Genomic DNA, 14654 nt, shown 5'->3' with positions numbered 1-14654 from the left:
CACCTGTCTGTCAGTGGAGGCTTGCGTGCTGCTGCGATGCTGAAAGGGTTTCAGTGGAGCTTCCAGACTAAGGTGGGCCAGGAAGAAAGGCCTGATGATCTACTTCCAAAAAGCAGCCAGTGAAAACCTCACCAATCACGAGGGTTTGACCACAGGAGGGCGCAGAACCGGGCAGCGTTTCGTTCACTTGTCTGTGGGGTCACCATGAGTTGGGGACCAGCAAGATGGCAGCTAACAACAATTAACTTTGCTCAGATTTTCCCAGCAGTAGTTGGTTGTTTATTTGTTACATCCAGATTGAATAAGATCCCATAGCAGGGGCCTGAATCTCCTGAATCCCATACCTCTAGGGACTGTGGGAACACTTCTTCGACCCTTATACCACCCCACGAAAGCTTAGCCCTGATGGGCCCTTCAGTTTTGCAGGGGAAGCAGAAGGAAGCGCTTCATGTCACCATATGGCATCTCTGTGGGCTGGGATGCCCTCCGCACCACTCTCCCACTTTCCCCCTGTGTCTGTCTGGTGACTTCTGTACCCTAGGTGTCCAGGGCTCCCCACTCTGCTCCTGTCCCCCAATGAGGTACTGCTTCTCTAGGCAGAGGGGCCCTAGGTGCTGTGGTTGATAGACGCGTGCTGCTCTGTAATCGGCCTCTGGGCCCGAGAGAAGGGTAAAGTGAGGATGGCTTGAAATCCCAGGAAGTGTCTGGGGGTTAGAAATGCCACCTGCTAAACCACCAGGGACTAACCAAGACAGGTGTGTGGTGCGGAGAGTTAGCACAGGACGCACAGCAGTGAGGGTCCACAGGAGAGCAGGCACAGCCACCAAGTTTATTAAGCATTATCTTTCTTTCACTGCATGGTTCTAATTAATGCATTCATGAAAAAAATCAACCAAACTCATATGAAAAGAAAAAGAAAATCAGCTCGGTTAAATTCCAAACGATGTTGTCAATACGCTCTCCTTTGTTATGATAAGAGCGTTATTTCTGCAAGTAGTTGCATTTCTGTGTTCACGAAAATGAGGGAAAGGAAGAAAAAATCTTACGACTGTTTTTCCAGAAGACCTGGTGAAGCCAGGTTCCCATCAAGATCATTGCTTTTGGCAAGCTTCGATAAAACATTTAGGTTTAAAAATGAGAGGAAAACGTGGAAATGAATTATGCTACATGGATCTTTGAAACAGGGGAGTGCTAATTCCAGGAGCTTTTTATATGAAATAACCGGAGCTTCATATCCCGTCTGCAGTCATCCCGTCCTCTGTGCAGAAAGGATTGAGCTGGATCACAACTCCCATTAGCACTGCGAGGAGAGGCTTCACATGTAAATCCCCTCACAAACGGGAGAGCAAATAGAGGGTGTTCTGCTTAGTATGTCAAAATAACTTGGGTGTTATCTTTTTCTCCTAGAAAAGCGCCCTTGGTGGCTTGTTATCTTTTTAGTGGATGACACGGGAAGCTCTCAGTTGACTATGTTTTCCTGTTTTTCCTTGTCATCAGGGTTGTCCAGCATCTTCAGCCTTTTCTCCAGCCTCTGCTTCCATTCTTCTCTGAGCCTGAGAAGGGGACACAATAGACACAGTTAAGTGCACTTGTTTCCACAACTACTGATCCAATGAAGTGCTATTGTTTTTTTTTCTCTAATGTTTTCTTTTTTTTTAAGGAAACAGATGGATTTTACAACTTAATAAAGAAAAAAAAAAATCAATAAACAAACGGACAAAAGCTATGAATAGGCAGTTGTCTCCAAAACTTAAACCTCAGATTGGTTTGTAGATCCAATATAATCTCCATCAAAATCCTGGCAGGACCTCTCTGTAGATATGGACAAGCGGATTCTAAATTTTATAAGAAAAGGCAAAAGAACTAGATTTTCCAAAACAATTTGAAAAAGAACAAACTTGGAGGACTCACACTATCTGGTTTCAAGACATATAAAACCAGTTGCTGGTTAGTTGATCCCAACTCATGGTGACTCCGTGTGTGTCAGAGGAGAACTGCGCTCATAAAGTTTTCTTTTTTTTCTTGCTTATTTATTTATTTTTTGGCTTGTTACTCTTTTATTGTACGTATTAGAAAACAAGTTCAAAGAGATTAAATGACTCGTGCATTTGATAACAGATAAATTTATCTAAATATTGTAATCCCCGAAATTAATACCTTTTGGCTTGAGGTTTCTTTTAAATTAATGACATTAATTTCTGATTAAATTAATTAGGTTTTTCTTCCTTGGATCCATAGCATGTTTCTTTTTAAAAAAAATTTACTGCACTTTGGGTGAGAGTTTACTGCGCAAATTAGTTTCTCATTCGAAAATTTATACACAAATTGTTTTGTGACATTGGTTGCAATCCCTGCAATGTGTCAGCACTCTCCCCCTTTCCCTTTACATCTCGGGTTCCCCGTGTCATTTGTCCAGGTTTCCTGTCCCTTCCTGCCCTCTCATCTTTGGTTTTGGGCAGGTGTTGCCCATTTGGTCTCGTATACTTGATTGACCTAAGAAGCATGTTCCCCATGCAAAAAAAAACCAAACCCACTGCCGTCGAGTCATTCTGACTCAAGGGCAGAGTAGAACTGCCCCATAGGGTTTCCAGGGAGTGCCTGGCGGATTCACACTGCTGACCCTTTGGTTAGCAGCCATAGCACTTAACCACTACGCCACCAGGGTTTCCAATGTTCCCCGCGAGTGTTACTATTTGTTTCATAGGCCTGTGGGTACTGGGTTTTATTCCTTAGCTAAAAAGTGGACTTTGGGAGCAGCATCAATTTTGAGTTAGCAGGGTGACTGGGGGCCATAGTTTCAGGGATTCTTCTTGTCTCTGTCAGACCAGTAAATGTGGTGTTTTTTTTTTTTTTTTTTAAATTTGAATTCTGTTCTACATTTTTCTCCTGCTCTGTCCAGAACTCTTTATTTTGATCTCTGTCAGAGCAGTTGGTGGTGAGAACTTGGCACCATCTAGTTCTTCTGGGCTCAGGCTGGTGGAGGCTGTGATTCACATGGTCCATTAGTCTTCTGGACTGATATTTTCCTTGTGTCTTTGGCTTTCATCATTGTCCCTTGCTGCAAATGTGATGGGACCAATAGATGTATTTTAGACGGCCGCTCACAAGTTTTTAAGACCCCAGAAGTTACTCACCAAAGTAGGATGTAGAATATTTTCTTTATGAACTATGTTATGCCAACTGACCTAGATGTCCCCTGAGACCATGATCCCCAGCCCTCATCCCAGTAACTCGGTCCCTCAAAGTGTTTGTATGTGTCTAAGAAGCTTCTATGGCTTTCCTTGGTCAAGTTGTGCTGAGGTCTCCTATATTATGTGCCGTTTTTCCTTTCACCAAAGTTAACACTTGTTCATAAGGTTTTCAATGACTGATTTTTTGGAAGTAGATCACCAGGCCTTTCTTCTGAGGTGCCTCTCAGTGGACTTGAACTGCCAAAATTTTGGTGAGCAGGTGGGCATGTTAACTGTTTCTACCACCCAGGGACTATCAAAGCTATCATGTTTAAGATGGTGTAGCATCAGGGAAGGAATAGACAAATCAATCAGTGGAACAGCATATAGAGTCTAGAAACCAACCCACACAAATATGGTCAATTGATTTTTGACAAATAGGCAAAGGCAGTTCAATGGAGGAAGGATTTTTTTTTTTTTTAAACAAATGGTGCTGCAACAACACTTGGACACTCATATTTAAAAAAAAAAAAAAAGACCTTGATCAGTTGTTGTCATTAGTTGCCATCTAGTTGATTCTGACTCATGATGACCCCATGCGTGCATAGTAGAACTGCTTCATAGGGCTTTCAAGGGTGTGGCCTTTGGGAAGGTGATTGCTCCACCTCTCTTCTGAGGCATCTCTAGGTGGGTTCAAACTGCCAACATTTCAGCTAGTAGTTGAGCCCTTAACCATTTTTGCCACCCAGGGACTCCCGTCTTGATCCAGACCCAAACCTTACACAAAATTAGCTCAAAATGGATCATAGACCAAAATGTAAGACTATAAAATATCTAGAAAAAGCACAAAAGTAATATCTTCATGACCTTGGGAAAGGAAAAGAATTCTTATATACAACACCAAAAGCACAATTCATAACAGGAAAAAATTGATAATTTAGATTTCATCAAAATTAAAAGCTTGCAACACCTATGCTCACCCAAAGACTTCACCAAAAGAGTAAAAAGATTACCTACAGACTGGGAAAAAGTTTTTAGTTATGACATTTCTGATCAGTGCCTGATCTCTAAAATCTACATGATGCTGTAAAAACTCAACTGCAAAAAGACAAATAACCCAATTAAAAAATGGGCAAAAGTTATGAATAGACACCTCACTAAAGAAGACATTCAGGTAGCTAACAGATATATGAGGAAATGTTCACGATCATTCTTAGCCCTTAGAGAAATGCAGATCAAAAGTACAATGAGATTTCATCTCACTGCAATAAGGCTGGCATTAATCCAAAAAACACAACATAATAAATGTTGGAGAGGCTGTGGAGAGATTGGAACACTTCTACACTGCTGGTGGGGATGTCAAATGGTACAACCACTTTGGAAATCTATCTGGCGCTTCCTTAAAAAAGCTAGAAATAGAACTATCATACGATCCAGCAATCCCGCTCCTTGGAATATATCCTAGAGAAATAAGAGCCTTTACGTGAACAGATATATGCACACCCATGTTTTTTACAGCACTGTTTACAATAGCAAAAACATGGAAGCAACCAACGTGCCCATCAACGGAGGAATGGATAAATAAATTACGGTATATTCACACAATGGAATACTACAGAACAATAAAGAACAGTGAAGAATCCGTGAAACATTTCATAACATGGAGGAACTTGGAAGGCGTTATGCTGAGTGAAGTTAGTCAGCTGCAAAAAGACAAATATTGCATAAGACCACTATTATAAGAACTTGAGAAATAGTTTAAACTGAGAAGAAAACATTCTTTTGTGGTTACAAGAGGGGTGAGGGAGGGAGGGTGGGAGGGGGCATTCATTAATTAGATAGTAGATAAGAACTACTTTGGGTGAAGGGAAAGACAGCACACAATACAGGGGAGGTCAGCACAATTGGACTAAACCAAAAGCAACAAAGTTTTCTGAATAAACTGAATGCTTTGAAGGCCAGTGTAGCAGGGGCAGGGGTCTGGGGACCATGGTTTCAGGGGACATCTAAGTCAATTGGCATAATAAAATCTATTAAGAAAACATTCTGCACCCCACTTTGAAGAGTAGCATCTGGGGTCTTAAATGCTAGCAAGCAGCCATCTAAGATGCATCAATTGGTCTCAATATACCTGGATCAAAGGAGAATGAAGAACACCAAGGACACAAGGCGATTACGAGCACAAGAGACAGAAAGGGCCACATGAACCAGCGACTAGATCATCCTGAGACCAGAAGAACTAGACGGCGCCCGGCTACAACCGATGACTTTCCTGACAGAGAACACAACAGAGAACCCCTGAGGGAGCAGGACAGCAGTGGGATGCAGACCCCAAATTCTCATAAGACCAGACTTAATCGTCTGACTGAGACTAGAAGGACCCCAGTGGCCATGGACCCCAGATCTTCTGTTGGTCCAGGACAGGAATCATTCCCGAAGCCAACTCTTCAGACATGGGTTGGACTGGATAATGGGTTGGAGAGGGATGCTGGTGAGGAGTGAGCTTCTTGGATCAGGTGGACACTTGAGACTATGTTGGCATCTCCTGCCTGGAGGGGAGATGAGAGGGTGGAGGGGGTTACAAGCTGGCGAAATGGACACAAAAAGAGAGAGTGGATGGAGATTGCGGGCTGTCTCATTAGGGGGAGAGTAATTGGGAGTGTGTAGCAAGGTGTATATGGGTTTTTGTGTGAGAGACTGACTTGATTTGTAAACTTTCAGTTAAAGCACAGTAAAAATTATATTAAAAAAGAATAAAGGCAAAATTACAGACATTTTTAGAAAAGCAAAAGCTGAGAAAGTTTACTAACAACTTTAAATTAAACAACTTTAAACTCATTAAATGACAATTTAAAGAATGTACATCAGAGGCGGGGCCAAGATGGCTGACTAGGTAGACGCTACCTTGGATCCCTCTTGCAACAAAGACTCGGAAAAACAAGTGAATCAATCACATACATAACAATCTAGAACCCTGAATAACAAACACAGACTTAAAGAGTTGACCTGAATGACAGAGACGGAGAACGAACAAATACGGGGAAGCAGCGACTGTTTTCCGAGCCTGGAGCCAGCGTGCCAGTCAGGTAACCTTGGCGCCGGGCTTAGGATTGGGCCCAGGGGAGCTGAACACAAAATCTTGTGACGGCGCAAACAAGGGGCGCAGCCCTACCCCCTGAACTGACCCCCAAAGGGGGCCCAGCCGGTCCGCGCGGATGGCGCAGCCACGGGGCTGCCGGGAGGAAAAGTTGCCGGGAGGCAGTGACTGGTTTTGGAGCCGGGAGTGCAGCGTCCCAGCAGGGGAACCTTGACGCTGGGCTTTGGACTGGCAGCAGAGGATCTGACCACAGCTTTAGCGGGCCAGACCATCGGGGTCAATCGCCACACAGCCAGCACACATAGGCGACACGCCCCTCGGGAATCTCAGATAAAATAGTCATCCCAAGCAAGATAAGCAACCTTGGCTATATTCCGAGGTGCTACTCTCCTGTTTTTCTGAGCCCCCCTCCCCTTCCCAGGGGGCTTCATTAACATTGGAATTTCCTGAGCCAGAGGGAGAACGGCTCTGGCTCCATGGCGGCTTTGCTTTTCCCTTTTTTTTTTTTGGTCTTTTCCTAACCCTTTCTTCCGGCCTGAGAGAAACAACCACAAAAAACCCAGAGACCAAAAATCCTTCCCTAATTGGACTAAAAACACAGAACCAGCTCCAGCCAAGCATATATGATCCAAATCTCGGGCTTTCATCCTTACAGGGAACAAGGTGGCGGTTATAATCCAAAGGCAGCTCTAATAGGGATCTGACTACATTTTTTTTTTTAGCAGATATTCTGGAAAAACAAGTTTCCCAGGTCTGATATCTCTGCTTATTCAACAGAGCCCTAACTGACCCACAACAGGGAACTGAGGGCTGAAGCTTCCCCCAGACCACCTAGCCTCTTGCCTTAGGGGTCTAAGGAGGGTGACATCTACCAATCAGTAGAGGTACTTGCATTGGGGGCCTAAGGTACAGCTGCAGTGCCCTCCCACCAAGGTGGTATAGGAATAGAGACACACCTACTTAACTGACACTTGGGGGAAGCCTGTCAGCATCCTGCCCCCTCCCCGGAGGGTGAACCCCAGCTGCTAATAGAATCTGGTGCACACAACTATCACCACTACTTCTCGAGGTGGATAGGTGTTAGGGTGCAGCACACACTTGATGACCCCAAATCAGATTCTACTAAAGAATAGTGAATAGACTCAGGCATATATATCTGGCAACAGCCCAAACCAGCTGGTAATAGGTCATAAGTAAGTCAAGGGCTACAACAAACAAGACAGCACAATCTAGTAGCCCATCCACGTATATTGAAAGAAAACACACCAAGATAAGACTCAGTGAGCAATTATAGAATAAACCACTTTTTTATATCTTTGTGATGGCTCGGAGACAGCAGTCGATATCAAACCACATAAAGAAGCAGACCATGAGAGCTTCTATAATCCCCCAAACAAAAGAATCAAAATCTTTCCCAAATGAAGATACAATCCTGGAATTATCAGATACAGAATATAAAAAACTAATTTACAGAATGCTTCAAGACATCAGGGATGACCTCAGAAATGAAATAAGGCAGTATGCAGAAAAAGCCAAGGAACACACTGATTAAACAGTTGAAGAACTCAAAAAGATTATTCAAGAACATAGTGGAAAAATTAATAAGTTGCAAGAATCCATAGAGAGACAGCATTCAGAAATCCAAAAGATTAACAATAAAATTACGGAATTAGACAACGCAATAGGAAGTCAGAAGAGCAGACTCGAGCAATTAGAATGCAGACTGGGAAATCTGGAGGACCAGGGAATTAACACCAACATAGCTGAAAAAAAATCAGATAAAAGAATTAAAAAAAAATGAAGAAACCCTAAGAATTATGTGGGACTCTATCAAGAAGGATAACTTGCGTGTGATTGGAGTCCTAGAACAGGGAGGGAGGACAGAAAACACAGAGAAAATAGTTGAAGATCTGCTGACAGAAAACTTCCCTGACGTCATGAAAGACGAAATGATATCTACCCAAGATGCTCATCGAACCCCATTTAAGATTTATCCAAAAAGAAAAACACCAAGACATATTATCATCAAACTTGCCAAAACCAAAGATAAACAGAAAATTTTAAAAGCAGCCAGGGAGAAAAGAAAGGTCTCCTTCAAGGGAGAATCAATAAGAATAAGTTCAGACTACTCAGCAGAAACCATGCAGGCGAGAAGGCAATGGGATGACATATACAGAGCACTGAAGGAGAAAAACTGCCAACCAAGGATCATATATCCAGCAAAACTCTCTCTGAAATATGAAGGCGAAATTAAAATATTTACAGATAAACACAAGCTTAGAGAATTTGCAAAAACCAAACCAAAGCTACAAGAAATACTAAAGGAAATCGGTCAGAAAACCAATAATATCAGATACCAGCACAACACAAGGTCACAGAACAGAACATCCTGATATCAACTCAAATAGGGAAATCACAAAAACAAATTAAGATTAATTTAAAAAAAATGCTCATAACAGGGAATCATTGAAGTCAATACGTAAAAGATCACAATAATCAAAAAGAGGGACTAAATACAGGTGGCATAGAACTGCCATATGGAGAGTGATACAAGGCGATATAGGAAAATACAAGTTAGGTTTTTACTTAGAAAAATAGGGGTAAATATTAAGGTAACCACAAAGAGGTATAACAACTCCATAACTCAAAATAAAAGCCAAGAAAAACGTAACGACTCAACAAACATAAAGTCAAATACTATGAAAATGAGGATCTCACAATTTACAAAGAAAAAGTCTCAGCACAAAAAAGTAAGTGGAAAAATGAAATTGTCAACAACACACATAAAAAGGCATCAAAATGACAACACTAAACACTTATTTATCTATAATTATGCTGAATGTAAGTGGACTAAATGCACCAATAAAGAGACAGAGAGTCTCGGACTGGATAAAGAAACACGATCCGTCTATATGCTGCCTACAAGAGACACACCTTAGACTTAGAGACACAAACAAACTAAAACTCAAAGGATGGAAAAAAAATATATCAAGCAAACAATCAGCAAAAAAGAAGAGGAGTAGCAATATTAATTTCTGACAAAATAGACTTTAAACTTAAATCCACCACAAAGGATAAAGAAGGACACTACATAATGATAAAAGGGACACTTGATCAGGAAGACATAACCATATTCAATATTTATGCACCCAATGACAGGGCTGCAAGATACATAAATCAAATTTTAACAGAACTGAAAAGTGAGATAGACACCTCCACAATTATAGTAGGAGACTTCAACACACCAATTTCGGAGAAGGACAGGACATCCAGTAAGAAGCTCAATAGAGACACGGAAGACCTAATTACAACAATCAACCAACCTGACCTCATTGACTTATAAAGAACACTCCACCCAACTGCTGCAAAGTATACTTTTTTTTCTAGCGCACATGGAACATTCTCTAGAATAGACCACATATTAGGTCATAAAACAAACCTTTGCAGAGTCCAAAACATCGAAATATTACAAAGCAACTTCTCAGACCACAAGGCAATAAAACTAGAAATCAATAACAGAAAAACTAGGGAAAAGAAATCAAATACTTGGAAACTGAACAATACCCTCCTGAAAAAAGACTGGGTTACAGAAGACATCAAGGAGGGAATAAAGCAATTCATAGAATGCAACGATAATGAAAAGACTTCCTATGAAAACCTCTGGGACACAGCAAAAGCAGAGGCCAATTTATACTGATAAATGCACACATACAAAAAGAAGAAAGAGCCAAAATCAGAGAACTGTCCCTACAACTTGAACAAATAGAAAGTGAGCAACAAAAGAATCCATCAGGCACCAGAAGAAAACAAATACTAAAAATTAGAGCTGAACTAAATGAATTAGAGAACAGAAAAACAATTGAAAGAATTAACAAAGCCAAAAGCTGGTTCTTTGAAAAAACTAACAAAATTGATACACCATTGGCTAGACTGACTAAAGAAATACAGGAAAGGAAACGAATAACCCAAATAAGAAATGAGAAGGGCCACATCACAAGAGACCCAACTGAAATTAAAAGAATCATATCAGATTATTACGAAAAATTGTACTCTAACAAATTTGCAAACCTAGAAGAAATGGATGAATTCCTGGAAAAACACTACCTACCTAAACTAACACATTCAGAAGTAGAACAACTAAATAGACCCATAACAAAAAAAGAGATTGAAACAGTAATCAAAAAACTCCCAACAAAAAAAAAAAAAACCCTGGCCCGGACAGCGTCACTGCAGAGTTCTACCAAACTTTCAGAGAAGAGCTAACACCACTACTACTAAAGGTATTTCAAAGCATAGAAAATGATGAAATACTACCCAACTCATTCTATGAAGCCACCATCTCCCTGATACCAAAACCAGGGAAAGACATCACAAAAAAAGAAAATTACAGACCTATATCCCTCATGAACATAGATGCAAAAATCCTCAACAAAATTCTAGCCAATGGAATTCAACAACATATCAAAAAAATAATTCACCACGACTAAGTGGGATTTATACCAGGTATGCAAGGCTGGTTTAATATTAGACAAACCAGTAATGTAATCCACCATATAAATAAAACAAAAGACAAAAACCACATGATCTTATCAATTGATGCAGAAAAGGCATTTGACAAAGTCCAACACCCATTTATGATAAAAACTCTCACCAAAATAGGAATTGAAGGAAAATTCCTCAACATAATAAAGGGCATCTATGCAAAGCCAACAGCCAACATCACTCTAAATGGAGAGAACCTGAAAGCATTTCCCTTGAGAACAGGAACCAGACAAGGATACCCTTTACCACCGCTCTTATTCAATTGTGCTAGAAGTCCTAGCCGGGGCAATTAGGCTAGACAAAGAAATAAAGGGCATCCGGATTGGCAAAGAGGAAGTAAAATTATCTCTATTTGCAGATGACATGATCTTATACACAGAAAACCCCAAGGAATCCTCCAGAAAACTACTGAAACTAATAGAAGAGTTTGGCAGAGTCCCAGGTTATAAGATAAACATACAAAAATCACTTGGATTCCTCTACGTCAACCAAAAGAACATCGATGAGGAAATCACCAAATCAATACCATTCACGGTAGCCCCCAAGAAGATAAAATCCTTAGGAATAAATCTTACCAAGGATGTAAAAGACCTATACAAAGAAAACTACAAAGCTCTACTACAAGAAATTAAAAAGGACATACTTAAGTGGAAAAACATACCTTGCTCATGGGTAGGAAGACTTAACATAGTAAAAATGTCTATTCTACCAAGAGCCATCTACACATACAATGCACTGCCGATCCAAATTCCAATGTCATTTTTTAAGATGATAGAGAAACTAATCACCAACTTCATATGGAAGGGAAAGAAGCCTCGGATAAGCAAAGCATTACTGAAAAAGAACAAGAAAGTGGGAGGCCTCACTCTACCTGATTTCAGAACCTATTATACAGCCACAGTAGTCAAAACAGCCTGGTATTGGTACAACAACAGGCACATAGACCAGTGGAACAGAATTGAGAAGCCAGATATAAATCCATCCACATACGAGCAGCTGATATTTGACAAAGGCCCAGTGTCAGTTAATTGGGGAAAAGATAGTCTTTTTAACAAATGGTGCTGGCATAACTGGATATCCATTTGCAAAAAAATGAAACAGGACCCATACCTCACACCATGCACAAAACCTAACTCCAAGTGGATCAAAGACCTAAACATAAAGACTAAAACGATAAAGATCATGGAAGAAAAAATACGGACAACCTTAGGAGCCCTAATACAAGGCATAAACAGAATACAAAACATTACCAAAAATGATGAAGAGAAACCAGATAACTGGGAGCTCCTAAAAATCAAACACCTATGCTCATCTAAAGACTTCACCAAAAGAGTAAAAAGACCACCTACAGACTGGGAAAGAATTTTCAGCTATGACATCTCCGACCAGCGCCTGATCTCTAAAATCTACATGATTCTGTCAAAACTCAACCACAAAAAGACAAACAACCCAATGAAGAAGTGGGCAAAGGATATGAACACACACTGCACTAAAGATGATATTCAGGCAGCTAACAGATACATGAGAAAATGCTCTCGATCATTAGCCATTAGAGAAATGCAAATTAAAACTACGATGAGATTCCATCTCACTCCAACAAAACTAAAAACAAGGCTGGCATTAATCCAAAAAACACAAAATAATAAATGTTGGAGGGGCTGCAGGGAGATTGGAACTCTTATACACTGCTGGTGGGAATGTAAAATGGTACAACCACTTTGGAAATCTATCTGGCGTTATCTTAAACAGTTAGAAATAGAACTACCATACAACCCAGAAATCCCACTCCTCGGAACATACACTAGAGAAATAAGAGCCTTCACACAAACAGATATATGCACACCCATGTTTATTTCAGCACTGTTTACAATAGCAAAAAGCTGGAAGCAACCAAGGTGTCCATCAACGGATGAATGGTTAAATAAATTGTGGTATATTCACACAATGGAATACTACACATCGATAAAGAACAGTGACGAATCTGTGAAACATTTCATAACATGGAGGAACCTGGAAGGCATTATGCTGAGCAAAATTAGTCAGAGGCAAAAGGACAAATATTGTATAAGACCACTATTATAAGATCTTAAGAAACCGAGAAGAACACATACTTTTGTGTTTATGAGGGGGGGTGGGAGGGAGGGTGGGAGAGGGTTATTTACTGATTAGTTAGTAGATAAGAACTACTTTAGGTGAAGGGAAGGACAATACTCAATATACGGAAGGTCAGCTCAACTGGCCTGGACCAAAAGCAAAGAAGTTTCCGGGAGAAACTGAATGCTTCAAAGGTCAGCGGAGCAAGGGCGGGGGTTTGGGGACCATGGTTTCAGGGGACTTCTAAGTCAATTGGCAAAATAATTCTATTATGAAAACATTCTGCATCCCACTTTGAAATGTGGTATCTGGGGTCTTAAATGCTAACAAGCGGCCATCTAAGATGCAGCAATTGGTCTCAACCCACCTGGAGCAAAGGAGAATGAAGAATACCAAGGTCACACGACAACTAAGAGCCCAAGAGACAGAAAGGGCCACGTGAACCAGAGACCTACATTATCCTGAGACCAGAAGAACTAGATGATGGCCGGCCACAATTGATGACTCCCCTGACAGGGAGCACAACAGAGAACCCCTGAGGGAGCAGAAGATCAGTGGGATGCAGACCCCAAATTCTCATAAAAAGACCATACTTAATGGTCTGACTGAGACTAGAGGAATCCCGGCGGTCATGGTCCACAAACCTTCTGTCGGCACAGGACAGGAACCATCCCCGAAGACAACTCATCAGACATGAAAGGGACTGGACAGTGGGTAGGTGAGAGATGCTGAAGAAGAGTGAGCTAATTATATCAGGTGGTCACTTGAGACTGTGTTGGCATCTCCTGTCTGGAGGGAGGATGGGAGGATAGAGCGAGTTGGAAGCTGGCAAAATTGTCACGAAAGGAGAGACTGGAAGGGCTGACTCATTAGGGGGAGAGCAAGTGGGAGTACGGAGTAAGGTGTATATAAACTTATATGTGACAGTGTGACTTGATTGGTAAATGTTCACCTGAAGCTCAATAAAAGTTAATAAAAAAAAAAAAAGAATGTACATCAGGTGGAATAGATAAAAGGTCCAATATGTAAGAAGAAGAAATTATAAGTGAGGATTTCAATAAATCTGTGGCTAAAACAAACAAAAAAAAAAAAAAGGAAAAATTAAAAGCTTGCTCTGTGGAAGACTCTGTTAAGAGAATAAAAGACAAGCCACATAGGAGCCCTAATACAAGATATAAACAGAATACAAAACATTACCAAAAATGATGTAGAGAAACCCGATAACTGGGAGCTCCTAAAAATCAAACACTTATGCTCATCTAAAGACTTCACCAAAAGAGTAAAAAGACCACCTACAGACTGGGAAAGAATTTTCAGCTATGACATCTCCGACCAGCTCCTGATCTCTAAAATCTACATGATTCTGTCAAAACTCAACCACAAAAAGACAAACAACCCAATCAAGAAGTGGGCAAAGGATATGAACACACACTGCACTAAAGATGATATTCAGGCAGCCAACAGATACATGAGAAAATGCTCTCGATCATTAGCCATTAGAGAAATGCAAATTAAAACTACGATGAGATTCCATCTCACACCAGCAAGGCTGGCATTAATCCAAAAAACACAAAATAATAAATGTTGGAGAGGCTGCGGAGAGATTGGAACTCTCATACACTGCTGGTGGGAATGTAAAATGGTACAACCACTTTGGAAATCTATCTGGCGTTATCTTAAACAGTTAGAAATAGAACTACCATACAACCCAGAAATCCCACTCCTAGGAATATACCCTAGAGATACAAGAG

General features: G+C 40.8%; 1 protein-coding gene across 1 annotated transcript in view; it reads right to left on the bottom strand.

Annotated features, from left to right (window-relative positions):
- Positions 1 to 1119: 1119 nt before the first annotated feature.
- Positions 1120 to 14654, bottom strand: part of FAM240B (family with sequence similarity 240 member B) — a 29357-nt gene continuing 15822 nt past the window's right edge. Inside the window, exon 2 of the mRNA XM_064291109.1 lies at positions 1120 to 1553. Coding sequence (XP_064147179.1) covers positions 1460 to 1553 — 94 coding nt within the window. The 3' untranslated portion in view covers positions 1120 to 1459. The remainder of the gene's footprint in view (positions 1554 to 14654) is intronic.

This window comes from Loxodonta africana, chromosome 9, assembly GCF_030014295.1.
Source record: "Loxodonta africana isolate mLoxAfr1 chromosome 9, mLoxAfr1.hap2, whole genome shotgun sequence".
Taxonomy (NCBI): Eukaryota; Metazoa; Chordata; class Mammalia; order Proboscidea; family Elephantidae; genus Loxodonta; species Loxodonta africana.
The sequence above is the reverse complement of the archived record's forward strand: the minus strand, read 5'-3'. Positions and strand labels throughout refer to the sequence as shown.